This window comes from Chelmon rostratus, chromosome 19 (genome assembly GCF_017976325.1).
Source record: "Chelmon rostratus isolate fCheRos1 chromosome 19, fCheRos1.pri, whole genome shotgun sequence".
NCBI lineage: Eukaryota > Metazoa > Chordata > Actinopteri > Chaetodontiformes > Chaetodontidae > Chelmon > Chelmon rostratus.
The window spans coordinates 12,471,724-12,488,289 of NC_055676.1; the positions used below are offsets into that span (position 1 = coordinate 12,471,724).

The 16,566-nt window shown below is 43.9% G+C and overlaps 1 protein-coding gene across 1 annotated transcript in view; it reads left to right on the forward strand.

Moving 5' to 3' along the window:
* Window positions 1-1,022: 1,022 nt before the first annotated feature.
* The window catches only part of lrrc75bb (leucine rich repeat containing 75Bb), a 31,798-nt gene continuing 16,254 nt past the window's right edge, over window positions 1,023-16,566 (forward strand). The window contains exons 1-3 of the mRNA XM_041960666.1: window positions 1,023-1,316; window positions 6,427-6,555; window positions 10,137-10,249. Coding sequence (XP_041816600.1) covers window positions 1,023-1,316; window positions 6,427-6,555; window positions 10,137-10,249 — 536 coding nt within the window. The remainder of the gene's footprint in view (window positions 1,317-6,426; window positions 6,556-10,136; window positions 10,250-16,566) is intronic.

The window sequence follows — 16,566 nt, forward strand, 5'->3', positions numbered from 1 at the left end:
AATACTGCTCCTGATTTAATGGACAAACCAAACCCTGAGCTTATGCAGTCTGCATAGCTGCTGGATAAACAGGGGAGTTTTAGAGTAAATCCTCGGCATCAGCAAACCGCCCATCCTCCATCTACTCACCTGCCATGACTGTACTCTCCACTGTCCCTCTAACCCCCCCCCCCCCTACAAATTGCACAAACTTCCCCAAGTTCTTTAATATCTTAGTCATGCACGCTCCTCACATCCACCGAGTGTTAATGGTTTCAGGCTGCACAGTCAATCAAAGCCTGGGAACCAGAGATCCTCGAGGGGGGTGGACAAATCAATATGAACATCTTTTAAACGTAACGCAATCCAAAGCAACACCCGTGCAATAAACACCGCTGTTGTAAAATCTAGATTGCTACCAAATGCTGCCAAGAGTGTCAGAGAGGTGTTTATAATCTAGGTGCTTATATTAATTGTCCATAGATAGCAGCTCCATCTATCCATCCATCTACCCGTCTGTCACATTTATTGCATATTGCTAGATGATGAAATTGTTACATAAGGCCATATAATAACACAGGATTAAGCAGGTCTACTTTCTCTGATGGACTCAGTGTCACATAAACAACCTGTGCGTTATGATGCGGGGTCGAGGAAGAAATCTAAGCTGCCAACAGTTTCCCACACGACTCTCGCTCTCGGGCTGTGCGGAGAATCACGATCTGATTGGCTGAGGAGCGCACCAGCTCTGAGTAAAGCGAAGGATGCCAGAGTGCTCAGGCAGTGCATGGACGGATGCAAGCAGGGGACGACGGCGAGCCCGGCCACACGCTGCCGCCGCTGCTGCTGCTGTTGCTGATGATGATGATGCTTCGCAGTTCAGAGCAGCCTTGAAACTTTGAAACACAATTTAATTGAGGGCTGAAGTATTTCTGCGCATCTCGCTGCAAGTTGAGTGTGATGTTTTGGCTGCATGTTGTCAAAATCCCTCTCACCACCACCACCACCATCACCACCTCCACCGACACATCCTCCCAGGAGTGATGGGCTCCAAGTTGACCAGACAGAGAAGTCTCGATTTCGACAGCAAATTGTCCAAGAGGAGACGCCCGAGGAATGACACCCCGGGAGAGGGCGAGAGAGGTGGCGGAGGCAGGGGCGGCGGGGACTTCTTGTTTACGTCCTTGATGCTCAAGTCCGACAAGCTGCCGGGGATGCTGCGGAGAGCCAACCACAGCCCGTACGTCCGGCGGGTGGCGTGGATCCGGGACATCCAGAGGCTCCTCCGGGAGCAGAAGATGGAGCAAGCAGCCGAAGTGCTCAAACTGCTGAGGAAGGTAAGCGGCCGACGGTGTTTGTTTCTCTGTCAGCCTGCACTTTAGTCTTCGCACGAAAGGACGGACCGCGGTTTAATGATGGGGTTCGTTCATGAGCACGTGGGCAAAAAGTTTTCTGTCATTAAAGACTAAAAAGGCACATGCAGAATTTTAGCTTTACTGAACAACTACAAGTTTTGTTTGAATCTAATTAGATGCTCGAAAAAAGCTGTTTATTCCCTCATTCTGAAAACATGTTGGCTGTTATGCACACAGGCATTCACTGAATAATTGATAGTGATGACACTCACTGGGGGAAATCCCACTTTTGATGGAGCACGTGTGTCAGCAGGTGTCAGCGTGTTAATCATTCTTAAGAGCATTTAACCATTAACTTTTTGCAACTTCTCATGAATGTTTCACAGCCGGGAGGCGCATAAAGGACAGGACATTGCTTTTAATGATGCTGTGTGGGAAAAGAAAAAAAAAAAAGAAGCACTTATAATGAGGTTGATGCCTCATTGGGTGAGACGCTGGTCTGAATCAACCACCTGTTTAGGCTGAAAGGGGGATGGCTGGGAAGCCAGCTAGTTCATGTTGTGAATATTCAATCAGCTGCAAACGACTCCTAACACAGGGTGTATTATATGGTGGCCCTATAGTAGGAATAATAAGAGAAGAGAATAAATAAATACTAAAGAAAAGTCGACTATATATGAGTACATTTTATACAAAAGGACGATAAAATATATTGCCAATGAAATATTTTTGGAAAAGTTGCACATGGATAAATTTGTTCAGATGAATTCATGTTGCTTTCATTTTTTATATATATATATTTTTAGATCTTACAAATGACATATAGACTCTTGGTGAGAAGGTGTTGAGGCTACAAAAGAAAATGAATGGCAAGCTGTGTCCTCACTCCTTTCCTGCCATTGTTCTCTGTCTCGAGGAGGTTAGCTCTAATCTGTCCCCTCTGTGCAGCATCGTGCAAACACTTCTTTATTGCCTTTGTTGAGCTCCATAGCTCCCATCTATAAGGTGGCTTTCTTATCTGTTGCACTTTCCCGAGCACCACCATCATATCCTCGCTTTCTCAAGATTTATTCAAACTGCAGAGCAGAAATAAGAAATAGTTTTTAGTGCTCAGCTTGAGCTCTCCACCGCCTCCTGCTTGCTGTGGATTGATCAAAGGGGAACAGTTTTGAAGTTCAGACAAAAGCAGTTCTGATCAAGAGGGGCCCCCTGTCAGGAAAAGTCCCTGCCCATCTGTACGGCGTTCTTGAATAAATTATACAGATGTGTGCACATTAAAGCAGGAAACAATGCCAAGGAGAAGCTGCGGGCATCTGAACCAAAGACGGATTTGCTGGTATCTCTTCGACTGTGCGTCGACTCCATTCACTGAGGATATAAAAGAATTTAAACTTCATTGTAAAGCTTCAGGAGGGATATGAGTCATGCGGGGCTTCTTTAATGTGTCTATCCCTGTTTATTAAAGCAGTCTGTCATATCTTGTAAGAAATAGGGTTTTAAAGATCAACATGTACATTTGTCGGTCGTGAGCAATATCTTCCTCCGTCGCTCGGCATCTGAACTGCTCACGAAGCAGGAATACTCTCTCCATCTCTCACTGAGGTGAAGCCAGAGCACTGCTACTGTTGTAGTTGTTGGGGCTGAAGCCAAGTGTCTGACTAACAATACTTCAGCATAGGAGGAAAAATACTGGCAGTGGATCCTGTTGTTGCTCTCCAGCAGCAAAGCAGCTTTTCCTCTCAGAGACGGATGGATTTGGAGATAATCACCTTGAGATGATGGACGCTGGAATGTGTTTATTTCACGTTGAGGAACCAATAACACCGGCCCCCACGCCGTATCTCCATCACAGATCTGCCTTCTGGGCCATTACGTTAATTAGTTTGGGATCTTCTAGATATTCATTAGTAAACAAAGAATCAGCAAATACTCATATCAGTTACGCTCTGCAACGTGCACACTGAGTTACCAATGTGCAGCGATGGAGAAGACACTAATTAAGGTGTTTTCTCCAGTGTATGAAAGCAGTTTTGAAGTCTAAGGTTAGCTGTCACAGCACACTTAGTTTGTTTATTTTCTTCAACTTTAAATGCCTCAATTCAAAACTGCTGCAGATTTTCGTGTCTCTGCGATCATATTATTACTCATTCAATAATCTAATCACGATAGAAATATGTCCTATGATGTTATGTCCATTGTTACATATCCTCGTCCTCTTTCCCTCTGAAGTAAAGACCAAAAGCCACAAAAATAAATACATAAATGAAAGTTTGACATGATCCACATTAATGGAGAAGCTTATTCGCTTATTCGCTTTCTTGCTGAGAGTTAGATTAGTTAAATGTGAAGCCACAGCATGCAGCTAGTTAGCTTAGCTTAGCATTAAGGCTCTAAACAGGGCAAATAGCTAGCCTGATTCTGTTTCAAGCACTTAAATTCCAACTACCAGCACCTCTGAAGCTCAAAAATTAACATGTTTGTGTAATCCAAACAAAAACCAGTTTGTGAATGATAAGTTGTGGTTTTACTTGGGGGTCATGTGCGAAGCCTCACCTGCCTGCAGCTTCATACTTACCAGTGGCATCAGTCTTCTCATTTAACTCTCAGCAGAAAAGCAAAAAGCATATTTCCAAAATGTCTAACTGTTTCATTAAATAAGATGAGCTTCAGGGATGCTTCTCACAAACTGGGATCATTTGAAAATTTGAGAGCATATTGAAAAGGTCAAGTGCTGTGCGCTCGGTTCACCTGGCCTGTAGCTATAGTAGAAAATAAATATCAGAAAAATCCGAGGAGAATTCATGTACTGGAGCTAAATGTCCATTCGTTAACCAATGGCTGAACACTGGGGAGTTGCACTGTAGGCAGTAAATTATATTTGAATAAAATGTTCATGTATATTTAGATTGGACAATTGGATAAAAGTATGATTTGTGTAGAGGTTGTATTTTAGGGGCAGATTGCTGATGCGACTGCAGCAGTGTTAGTAGAGATGTGCACCCTTTCAAGTAACCACATGTGAGGAGGGCAAGAAGAAGCTATTCCTGTCCTGTCATGTAGGACGAAGCTGACATATTGACCTCGTCCTGCTTTCCAAAGCGTTGCTGCTGGTGGCCAGGCGTTCTTGCCTTTGACTCCTCGGGAAAACAGCTTTTAGTACTTTTTCACATGGCAACCACGGCCGCGTGAAAGGCCCCAACAGGTTGTCCATCCAGTGACGAACATTTAATCCTTCAGACTGAGGAGATAAAAGCAAGTCAACGAAACTTGAGCTGGAAGGTCGATCACCTGACGGCTTTGACACGTTTCTCACACCGAAGCAGAGAACTGTGGGACTGGATTTGTCACAGTTTGCAGTACATTTAATTGGATTCTAATGAACCGCATGTGTGGGATGATGTTCTGCGATTCGCAGCTCATCGCTTTATTCAGACTTTTTTGTGATGAGGCAGACGTCAGATTAGATACGCAGCTTTCGCGAGGACGTTTGTCGTGGGATCCGAAGTCATCCTGTCGGTGACAAATGGGAAAACATTTCATGCTTTTATGATCACGAATCAGTCAAATTAATCCGCGGGATCAGATCTCTTTAAAAAAATGTGGCTTCCTTTCAGCTGCGAATCCCCCACAAAGCTGCGCAAAAACACTCATATCTGATGCTGCAGCAGCTTAACACGTTATCACCATCATTATGAAATAATCTCTGTGCTTCCGTATATGGACACATGTGGTAGCCTGCTCTAAATGAGGTTTATTGAAGGGGGAGCTGGCCTGGAGGATAGTCCAGCGTCAGGGAATCCCGCAGAGCTCCACTGTAATAAATCAACCTAAAAGCTGGAGGTGGAGAAAATGCTGATGGGAGTTTTCCCTCTTTGCCTCCACTGTGAGCTGTCAGAGCATATAGAGCCTGTTTTACACAGCTCCAACCTCCAGCCTGCTGTTTCAAAAGCCTCTCCGTGCATATAGCGCTGACAGTATTTACTCCTCAGCTCCACCGTTTTTGGTTGCACAGGTCCACATGATATAAAACACTCATCACTGTAAATGAGGGGACGCTGGTCCAGTGTTAATGCAGCAGCAGCAGCAGCTATGTACTGATGAGTAGTGGGGAAAAACATCTTTAAGTTGTTATGGATTAGGAGGTAGCTCTATGCTTCAAAAGAAGAGATTTTCTTTGACTTTCTTTCCGCTTACTCCCAACCTTTCATCACTGTGTCTCATCTGCTCAGTTCTGTGTCTTCCCCGCTGCTTGTTGTTCCTCATTTTCTTGCTTGTGTCGGTATCTTCCCTGAAAAGGCTGAGGATGCCACACGCCGGTGAGACTATTTGATGTGTCTGAAAACGTTAGGGCTCAAACGGCGGCTGCTAATGACGCGTCACAATCGAAGCCTCACCTGAAGAGGTGATATTTACGTTGTCACAGCAAATAGAAACAGCCTGCTCTCCTGGTTTTATGCAAGTGTTCTGCATACATGCGCAATATTTTACTCAGGAGGTCTCAAGATTAGACGTAAAAAGCAGAAGTGCATTGAAGTGGAATCAAAAAATACTTCCCTCAGATGGTTTAGAGTTCTGTTTTGTGATGATAGAAAGTCCTGCGGGCAGAACTACAACTGAAACCTGCGAATGAGATAAGAGGAACCAGAAGGAGTCTTTTTCTCTTCGCTCCAGAGTCTAACTGTATTTTTCAAAAAAAGACCCCATCCCTTTTATCAAAGCTGATTTAAACTTTGTTCCCAACACCCCTCACACACACTTACATATGCCCACACGCACACTCATATGCACACAGGCACCATCGCCACCCCCAATCAACTACGCTGGGTGTTAACACACGACTGGGATGGCAGAACCTTATCAGCTTGCAGCGTGATAAGAGGGCAAGATGAATGAAGCTTATAAACATTGACAATCTATTTTCATTAAACTATGCTGCTTGGATCCATCCAAGCAACATCCATGAAATGTTGCTTGGATATTTAATGAAGCGTGGCTCACACATGGCCGTTATGAATCAAATTAATTTCTACATTTCCACACGACCTATTCGTTAACATAATCCCTTTCTTTTCTCTTTTCTCTTTTCTCGCAGGATCTGGGACTCCAGGGAACGTCGCTCAATGACATTTTGTACAAGAACGCGGCCTTTCTCAACCTGGTGGACCCCATCTCTCATGAGCTGCTGCTCAGCCTCGCCCGGGACCTGCAGTGTCCAAAAAGGGTACGACGTCCAGGGTGGTCCAGTTTGTTGTAACTGTTGCGTTCGTGCGTGGGGAAAAAGCAGCTCTTTATTCAAAACACAACACATTTCACATCCATTAACAGGAACTAGAGACGCAAGCTGCAACAGGTCCGCATTTATTAGCCGTGCCTAAGTGCTTGTGTCATATTTGTTGTCACGCTATTGTGGCAACAATGAAATGTCAGCTTGTGTTGTTGCAAATACAGAAGCAGAGTAGAGAAACTTATATTGCAGGTGTTTATCCATTAGAATAATAGGTGACATATTAACTTTAGATATCCTGCATATTATCAGCAGGTTCGGTACAAGTGACTGGAGTATGTCTTACAGGAGGAAGGGGGCTGGTACATAGCATAGCATTAAACACTAACCTTGTCTTTGTAGAAGTGGAATGACAATTGGGCACTAATTAAAGGAATACTTTGATACTTTTGGATATAGTCATTTGCTGAGCTTGATGAGCAGGTTGACACCAATCTCCTGTCTGTGCGATGAATATAAACCTCCTGCCAAGAGTCGGTCAGCTTAGCTCACCACAAAGAGGGGAAGAGTTAGTCTGGCTCTCTCCAAAAGTAACAAAATCCACCTACCAGCACCACTAAAGCTCCCTGATTATCAAGTTACATCTCGTTTGTTTAATCCTACACAGACTGAAGTGTAAAGAAACCACAAGTTGTGGTTTTACAGGAGGTTATGTGCCAAACCATTTCTTGCACAGTCATGGCGATATACTTTAAACCTCGGCAAGGAAGCAATTAGTGTAGATTGTGTATTGTGAGTGTATTTCAGAAAATGTCTGTTTACATCAGCAGCAGCAGCAGCAGCAACAGGAAAAATGTGATGAACTTGCTACAAGGCTCTGAAGATAACTAACAAAGAAGTGATTTAAAATAAACACGTACACATCTGCACATTCTGGGAAGTGTCTCCCAAGACAAGTTTGGGAGACAATCTGGAGAATTAGATAAGAGCTAAAGCTCAGTCCAGCTACAAAGGGACACCTGCACGCCGTGGAGAGGTCAGGGATGAATGGTGGGGTCAAAGGGAGGCGCTGGGTCAGGGTCTGACTCTGCGGCGGCACCATGTGGTCTATCTTCCCCGCCGCTCCTGTCAGTCAGTCAGCCGCTGTGCTCCGGGATCTGCAGGTGTATGAGATTATCCGCCACGGTTGCGTCATACTGGGAAGTGCGGGCAGGTGCCCCGTGGTCATCGTGCTGAGGTCAACGGGGGCCAGCTGCCACGGCCAGTGGCGCCGAGGCCGGCGGGGCAGCGTGGCTTTGGCAGCAACAATTACAGCACTTTGAGGGCTCTGGCAGGTGGTGGCGGGATCAAACTGGAGAAGCTGGTGCTGCTGGAGTCCACTGAGCGCTGTGAAGTCTGTTGTGATCCAGGCCACAGACACCTCCCACTGTTTGTAAGGGACTGTATGAAAATTATTAGGGGGGAAAAGTGGAGCAGAAAAGGTGGATGGTAATGTATTTCTAATTGTTGATGAAGGTGGGGTAGTCTTGAGTTTTTTGGTAGAGCAGGACTTTTTTTTTGTCTTATTTCAGCCTTATTTTGCTAACTATATTTGAAAGAAAGGCTAGTTTCATCAATAATAACCAAAAACACAACTTCCATTTGTACCAAGTTGCAACACTTTGTAATTTTGACAGTCTGCCTTTGTTTTAAGCCGTGACCGTGATCGTTCCATAATCTTTCCACCTATACTGAAGTAATTTTTAGCCCAAACATGATCGTTTCCGAAAGTTAACTCAATCGATTTTCTAACCAAACCTTTACCAGGGCAACGTCACACCATAAACCAGATTTATTTGTCCTTGTAACGGTTTTGTAAAGCACAGACAACACGAACAAACAATGTGTTTTGTCATTTTATTTGGTGGACGTGTTGTTTTGACATCTTTTGAGGGGTTTGTAAGTCAAGAGGAGACTTCAAAGACAAACAGTCCCTACAGGCACAGTCCCCATACAGACAGTTAGAATAACCACTGACAGGTGAAAGACTAATGTTACACAATTGAAAATTGTAAATTATTAATGGCTTTGCATGCTGTAAAGGGTTTGTTCAGTAATATCAGTAATATTTGTAAGCACGGCAGTATAACAGGCCTGTATTTTCAGTGAATACTGACGGCACAACATGTAGATTTTTCCTCATTAAGACAACCTTGTCAATTATGCATACGAATTACGTTCAGAGTTATGCGGTCAACGAAATAAAGGGTCGCCCCTTTAACATGTAAATCCTGATTTATCCAGACTGGGCGTCGGCCCATCCACTTGTAGCGTGGCATACAAATCAGAGACATTAAAATTCAAATTACCTTTCAAACCCGGGTATGAGGGTGAAGACACTACAGAAGCAGCGCAGAGTGGCTGTAAAACACAGACCCAGCAGCTATTACTGTTATCTGAAGTCTGCAGTTATCTGTTTTAGGAAGAGACGGCTCGCCTCGAGATAAAGCCGCTGTGGTGTAGTTCTGACTTACCCAGTCCAGATGATAATCACCTGTAAGAAACTCTAATCTTATCGGGGTTTGCTTTGGCGAGGAAAGCCCAGGAGGGAGGGAGGGAAAGTGAGGAGCTGGCAGAAATGTGCTCCTGACTGGCTGGCGACCCGTGGCAGGATGCTGTGTCAGACGTGACGAGGATGTAGAGAGGCAGTGTGCTGGATTGAAGGCCTGGGAGCTGCCTCTGTGGCCAGAATTTTCCACCACGCTGACATTTATTTACATGAAACATTCAAGGACATAATGAGGCTAAAAGGTGTGTAGTTTGTGTGTGTTTTGAAGCTGTTCGTCAGTTTCAGGCCGTTAATTAAACGTATGTTTTGTTTTGATGCACTCAGGTTTACAGACCTGTGATTATCAACTTTGTTGACTCTTCCAGACCACAGATTCACATTTTCTAATAATACTTTCACGTGACGAATCAGTATGCGCCGCCTTAACATCGTGCTCAGTCATCCGAGTGGCTGGAACAGCGGCGCTGAATGTTTTGAAGTATGAGGCATGTTTGTGCGTCGCCCAAGAAAAGAAGTGGCAGCAGGAACGGTTAATCGCCTTAAGGTAAATTGCCCCTGTCTTCTTTCTCTCTCGCCACATTGCCTCTTTCTTGTTGTCGTGTTGTTCCATTAATTAGATTTGCCCTGCTCAGCACAACCCATTCCATTTAAAGTCTGTGACGGAGGAGGAAGACAGAAGAGAGAAGGCAAAGAGGAGGGGGAGGAGAGACATGGAGCAAGAGGGAGGCAAAGTGAATTAATGTTTGAAGCAGCTGAAGAGGAAAAGATGGACTTTGTGACTGTGTGGAAATCAGTACATTTGTAGTTTGCACAGAGAGATCAAGCACGCAGCATTCATAAATGACTTTCGGCTCATTTTCTGCTTTGTCATATTGAAAATATGCAGTTTGTTTCGTTCCCAGCGACTCCTCAAATGCACGACGGCTCGCCTGCATCCGCTGGCTAACGGCTACTGTTTGCTCTTGTCGCATGAACTCGATCTATGTTTCCTTTCCGTCATTCGTCCTCTGTGTGTGTGTGTGTGTCGCAGGAGACCGACTCCTTCAAGTCCACGAACAAGATCTGCCGCCAGCTGATTTACCACCTGACCCCTCACTCCAAGTGGACGCGACAGAGCGTGCCCAGGAGGAAGTCTCAGGCCTGGTGAGTGTGTCCTCTCTGCTGGTGCCAGATACTGTCTGAAGATGGACAGTCTGCCACAGCAAACGCATCCTCGCCGCCAGCATCAGCACCGTGCAGCCTCTCTGAAATACTAGAGGATTAGGATGGAGTTTGGGAGAAGTCCTCTGCAAGATTTAGCTCAAATATTTCAAGATTACATCTTTGATAATGTGTTAATTAGGGTTTAATCTTAAAATTGTTGCTTCCTGGGAATATATAAGTGTTTTTGCAAGGTTTCTCATTACAAATGAAAATACATTTTAAAGTTTGGCTAATTAAATGATGACAAAATTCAATTTTGTCAAACAGGAGGTAAAGGATAGTCTGACAGTCTTTGTAGTGCTAAACTGAGGTTATTACTGCTGCGGAGGCTCAGAGAGGTGGAATATCCATTACATGCAGACATTTTGGTGCTATTTCAGCAGAGAAAAAAGAGGATTGTTCATGGACGGTAGTAACGTTAGGGCGATCTCATGCGCTCGATGTTCCACCTGTTGAATATCACTCTGCAATTAGCCCTGCGGCTGTCTAATAAAGTCATGTGGTTTAGTTTACAGCCTTCACCCTCAATTTTGCTGATTTAATCTAAAACACATTTTGCCGCACAGCCGAACTGTAAACTGACTCTTTGTGTGTGGCTTGAAAAGTAATTGGAGGAAACTACTGCAGATGAGAAGTTGATCTGAACTGTAATTATATAAATGTAAGGTTGGACTGTGTGTGTGACAGTTGCGTGGAAGCATGAATGAGGACTGGAGAACATCTGTTAACCAAGAACCAAACAAGAAGCTAAGATAAGGAGCATGACTGAGCGCTCTGAGCCCAATGAGCTGCCGTCCATCAGAGGTCAGATACTGGTTATTCATGCTTGAGTTAAATAAAGAAGGAGCAGCAGAAAGGCTGATTTCAGCAACTGTAAACGCATAAAAACGCTTGCGAATTAAGTAACAGGTACATTTGTGGAGATGCTATGAAGAAAGAAAAGCCCATCTCTGATGATAATCACCAGGCTCCCTTTCCCTGAGCAATTAACCCAGATTGAAAGATTTTTTGACAGCTAGAGTTAACTTCCCGCCCCAGTCTCTCACTTGCAATATTTTCAAAATACCACCCAACGGAACAACAAGGCAGACTCTCCCAGTGTGCTCATTAGCAAGCTCAGACTCTCTCCCAGCCTCCACCACAACCACCCAGACAGCAGCTTTTCTCTGCGCAAATGACATCCACCGGCAGAAGTGAGCGTCTCTGGATCAAATGAGGCATTAGGACACAGTTTGCATGGTTTCAGAAGCCTTTCTGTTATTGATCTTTTCATTAGCTCAACCCTCTCTCTCTGTTTCCCTCTTTCCTGTCTCCTCCTCCCTCACCTTTCTGCTCTCCTTCTTCCCTTCCTTTTCTTCCCAGCACCTCCATTTCTTCCTATTTTAAAATCCCTTCCTTGCATTGATTCCCCCCCCCCCCCCTTTTTTTTTTCCTGTGGGATTTTTCTCTCCTCCTTGTGAGAGTCCATTTTGTTCAACAGTTGCCTCACAGAACGGTTCTGCAGTTTGAGCTGAGGCTCTGGGGAGACGCTCTGTCAGACGCGGGGAAAAAAGGGGAAGGCGGAATCACTGCAAGGTTGAAGTCGTGTATTTCCCTCTTTCTTCCTGCCTCGCTTCGAATCGATCGTGAATTTTATCTCTTCATATTTAGGAATGAAAAAGCATTAGCTATCACATAACCTATATTGCATTCGTACGTTTCTCCAAGTGATATTGAAAAGTCTATTTGATCAGTCTAGAATTGTGCTGCAGCCATGGCTCAGATTGAATTCTTCTAAAATGAAATATATGCAATTGGCTGCAAATCTTCCAGAGACGACACATGAGTCGGGATTCAAGGTTTATTACTCCAACCTGCTTTGCTTTTATAACACTGTAACTGCAAAACAAGTGTGTCACACTTAATATATTATCAAGGCAATTTCATTTTTTCTCTGCAGCTGCATGTGCCGGGTTTCCAAGAAGTACAGTATCCCCCAAGGAGTTTTTAATGTTATTGTAATTGGTATTGAATTTCAGATTAATCAAGCTCGTATTTTTTATTACCCTAAAATTGCCCTTCCAGCACATTCTGAAGAGGCTGGGCTCCGAATGCAGAGTCTATTTCATTGCCTGTCTTTACTGCAAGGAAGTAATTGATGCGAGGCTCTTACAGCAGCTATTACAGACATCTCTGGCACATTTAAAGAAATGACTGCTCAAGGTTCAGGAAGATGACTGGATTCTTGTACACAGTGTTTGTAGAGTGAAGACACTCTATATGCGGCTTGCATTTTCTTTCTTTTTTTTTGCTCGAATCAGCATAGAATACGCTGTTCAGCAGAATAAATGAAAGGATTTATTTAAGTGCTGACATTCAGGCGTGCAGGTCAAGCCGACTGATGATAAGAGTGAAAGAGACAGTGGCTATGACAGCTGTTTGGGCAGGTGTGATCAGCTGTGGGTGAGCATTTGACCCAGACCTCACACTGTTCAGACTAAAGTGCCTTTTCCTCCCACAGCTCTCACTGCGAAGGCTGTCCAAAAGTCATATAATTTTATTAATCTCATATAAAACTTAGTCACAAACAGCTGCTTTCTTTGGCGAGACTTCCCGATGTTCTCCTGCCAAAATGTCCTCACGTATCGTGTGTTTGTAAGAGTTTGATAACTCTAATAACAGACTCTTGCTCCAGAAAACAGTCACGAGCCAAATAGGCCGCAGCTCTGCTCGATTTACTGTCAGTAACAACATCTGGTAATATTTAACATCACAAGCATGTTTGAAAACACATCATACAACAGCAATAAGCACTTGGCCTTGCATCTGGACATATTAACATAACAATTTTATTGTGCCTTTATCAGTTTCATTATGCAACAGCAAGAAGGATGATCTACAAAACTCTTACGAAACCAGATTTATGAGAACGACTAAGTCAAAGAGCGATCTGCAGTCTGTCATTCACGAGGTTTGAAGCCGCCAAGGGCCGGTCTCCAACCTGCTGTACCTGCTCGCAGCCTCATCAGGCTTCAGCTCAAACCCAGATTCAACATGACAAAGATGCTCCTGACTTCTCATACTCCTTTCAAACAGCAGCGGCAGAGCGTCAGTGACCCTTCATCACACTGCTAAAGGCATCAGTACTCTTCACACGCGCTTGTCCGATTGTCAGACAACATCATTACACCACATGGCTGCTAGCAAGGAAGCCATCACACGGAAATGGCTGCAGCCAAACCGTTCAGCAGAGGACAACTGGACACCAGCGAAATAAGCTGCATGGAGAAAGATAGGATCCAATATGTAAAACAAGCAATAACAAGCGTGCACAGCTGAGTGCAATGCTATGAACGTTTCGACGAGTTTGGGTGATGGATCGTTTGGCTGTTTGGAGCAGATAAACACAATGTACTGACTTTTTAGACGCTAGCTACTAGCTAGCTAGCAATGTACGCACGAAACGTTGCTGCAGCCATGTTTTTCCTCCATCCAAAAATTAAGTGTCAGGTACCCTTTCAAACATCTTTGGTCTCCACTATCGAAACGCACTCCTGGCTCGGCTCTCGAAACATCCCCTTCGGCCCCTGAGGCTCGTGCAAACCTTCGCTGTTGAGTAGCAGCTAAACACCCACGGCCGTCGCCCACCCTGCACAACCACCTGTGACCTGCACCACGATGCTTATGAATTTGTCTCTTCTCCTTCATTACCGGTCTTGGAATGTCCTTCCCACTTCAACAAGATAATCCCCTTTACTCACATGCTAAAAAACTAATTTCCTCAAGTGGCACCTCACATCATCCTCTCGCTTCTGAATCATACCCCGGATAGCATTAGCCAGCGAAAAGCCGTCTGGGCATCGAGGCTATAAGTATATTTGGTTGAGCAGTGAAAGTTTTTTTAGACTTCTGTGTAATAGTCTCGATGCTTATGACCACTTTTTCAACTGCATTTCAACGACTGTATTTCTGGTCCAGATTCCTCGACGGCTTTTCACCAGCTAATCACCAAAAAGAAGTGCTCAGTGGGATTCTCTCTCCAGTTTCTCTCTGCTCTGCTCAGACTAATTTGCTCTAATCTTTAAAGAAATCCCCTCTACCTCTCCTCCTCGTTGTTATTTTGAGCCCTTCTCCCTTACAAGATCCCTCCAGGGCCACAGCAATATTGTTAAGGCACTCCACCTTCTGCCTTTGCAATCCTCACTATTGTATGTGTTGTTGGCCTGTGAATTTAAGCTTATTCTACTGCCCGATCATTCAAGGCCACGTCTACATTGATTTGATTTCAAATCTGTCTAAAAGCAGGTTTTTATTTCTGTGTTTTGGAGTTCCCTCCACAACAGACTGGCATATCCAACCCTGAAAACGGATCCTTTTGATGCATGTTTGACTGATGATTGCAATTTCATACATACATAAATAATAAGGATCCGGTTTTGATGGGAGAAGGTGAAACTGCTGTATTCCATTACCTTAATATTATCAAGATTTTTGACTTGCACAGCAAACCAGCAAACAGATATAGCTGCGAGCCAAAAGACAAAAATGGCGTGGGAGAGAATTGCAGGTATGTGTGGCTCCATGAGTTGCAGGGTCGACCTGTTGGTTGATCTAGACAAAAATATCTCAGCTGTCAACTCTTGAATGCATTGCCATGAAATTTGGTACAGACATTCATGGTCCTCAGATCATTTTATTACACAGCCTTGATCCCCTGATTTCACCTCTAGTGTCGCCATGAGGTTGTGGTTCACAGTGAAATGTCTTTTCCTTTACTTTAATGCAAGGATGGGGAACCTTTTTTCTATCAATTTCTTAACATCCTTAAAGGGCCGTACTATTATAATTATTGGACACACGTATTACACTAACCTCTAATATGACGGCTGGAACTGCTTCTCTTTGGCGAGGTATCTGATGTCAAGTGATGACGGTGCTGCTCACAGCTGGTTTTTCAGGTTTGGGTCAATCAGCCAAGTCTTTGCAAGAGGCGGTTTTGAAAAGAGCCGCCCACAGCAGTGGGTTGTCCCAAACAGAGACAGGTGCAAACTTCAGAGCTCGTCTCCTCAGAAGGGGAAAAATCCTCAGGACGTACATACAGTTTACTAGAGCAGAGGGAGGTTATTGTGCCTGCAGTAGCTTTGAGCTCACAGTTGCTTCGCAGTTTATCAGGCAAGTCAGCTGACTCCTAATTGAACAGCAAATATGTTCAAGTTCATTTTGTTTACTTTTCACGCCCTGAAACCTCTCACCAAACGCCTGAAGGAGTTTTCACGCTCAGCAGCATATTCAGATGTCATAGCAGCCTTCTGTTCCTGCACAGTAGGAAAATTCCACTTTCCAGTTGCACTTGCCACAGCTTTAATTTGGCTTCAAATGATTTCTAATTTAGGCACTCTGGCTTGTCTTTTACTTAAAAAAAATCATTTGTTCATTTCTCTTGGAAATCACAACACTCATCTACATCTGCATCTGCTTTTCTTTTCCCGACAGTCACCATGATGCATGTCATGAACGATATGCAACCACTATGTCCGTGTTGCATTCAGGGACAACCTGGAAGGATGTGTTAGTCTATTTTCTATTTTGTGTTATTTTCTTTTATCACAGAAAAAAGTTAATTGCTGTTTTTGTATATGAATTCATGTGTCCAATATTTGGGTTTATTACCAAATATCTGCAAAACTATTCCTATCAACCTTAGCTGCACTTTGCGTTTAAAGCTAATTAGCAAATGTGAACAGGCAACCATGCTGAACCAAGATGTTGAACATGTCAAATATTTTTCCCACTAAACCATATTCAGCACTGGAATTGTGATCTTGTGAGCATGCTGAAGTTAGCGTTTAGCACCACTGATGTGCCTAAGTATAGCCTTTAGCATGGCTGCAGACTCTGAGTCTTGTTCAGTGCTTATTCAACCAGGGAGTCTCTTGGAATGCATTATCTTGTCGAATAGAGAGAGACGCAGTGACAGCATGAAAAAATATGATAATACAGCAGGAAAAATACAGAAATTTAATATTCGCAGTTCAGTGAAATACCACCTGAGAGGCATGAAAGTGATCATTTTAAATAGTTCAGCTCTGCATGTTGTCGGATCTTTATGCACTGAAATTACATTGACCTGTTTTAGCTCTTAAACCTTAAATAGCTCTTTTTGGGGTGGTTTTCTACCCATAGACACTGCATAAAGTTAAATGTATCACACTGGATCAACTTTAAAATAAGTGATTTTTACTGCATACCACTGGTTCATGGTATTTTCTGCAGTTCAG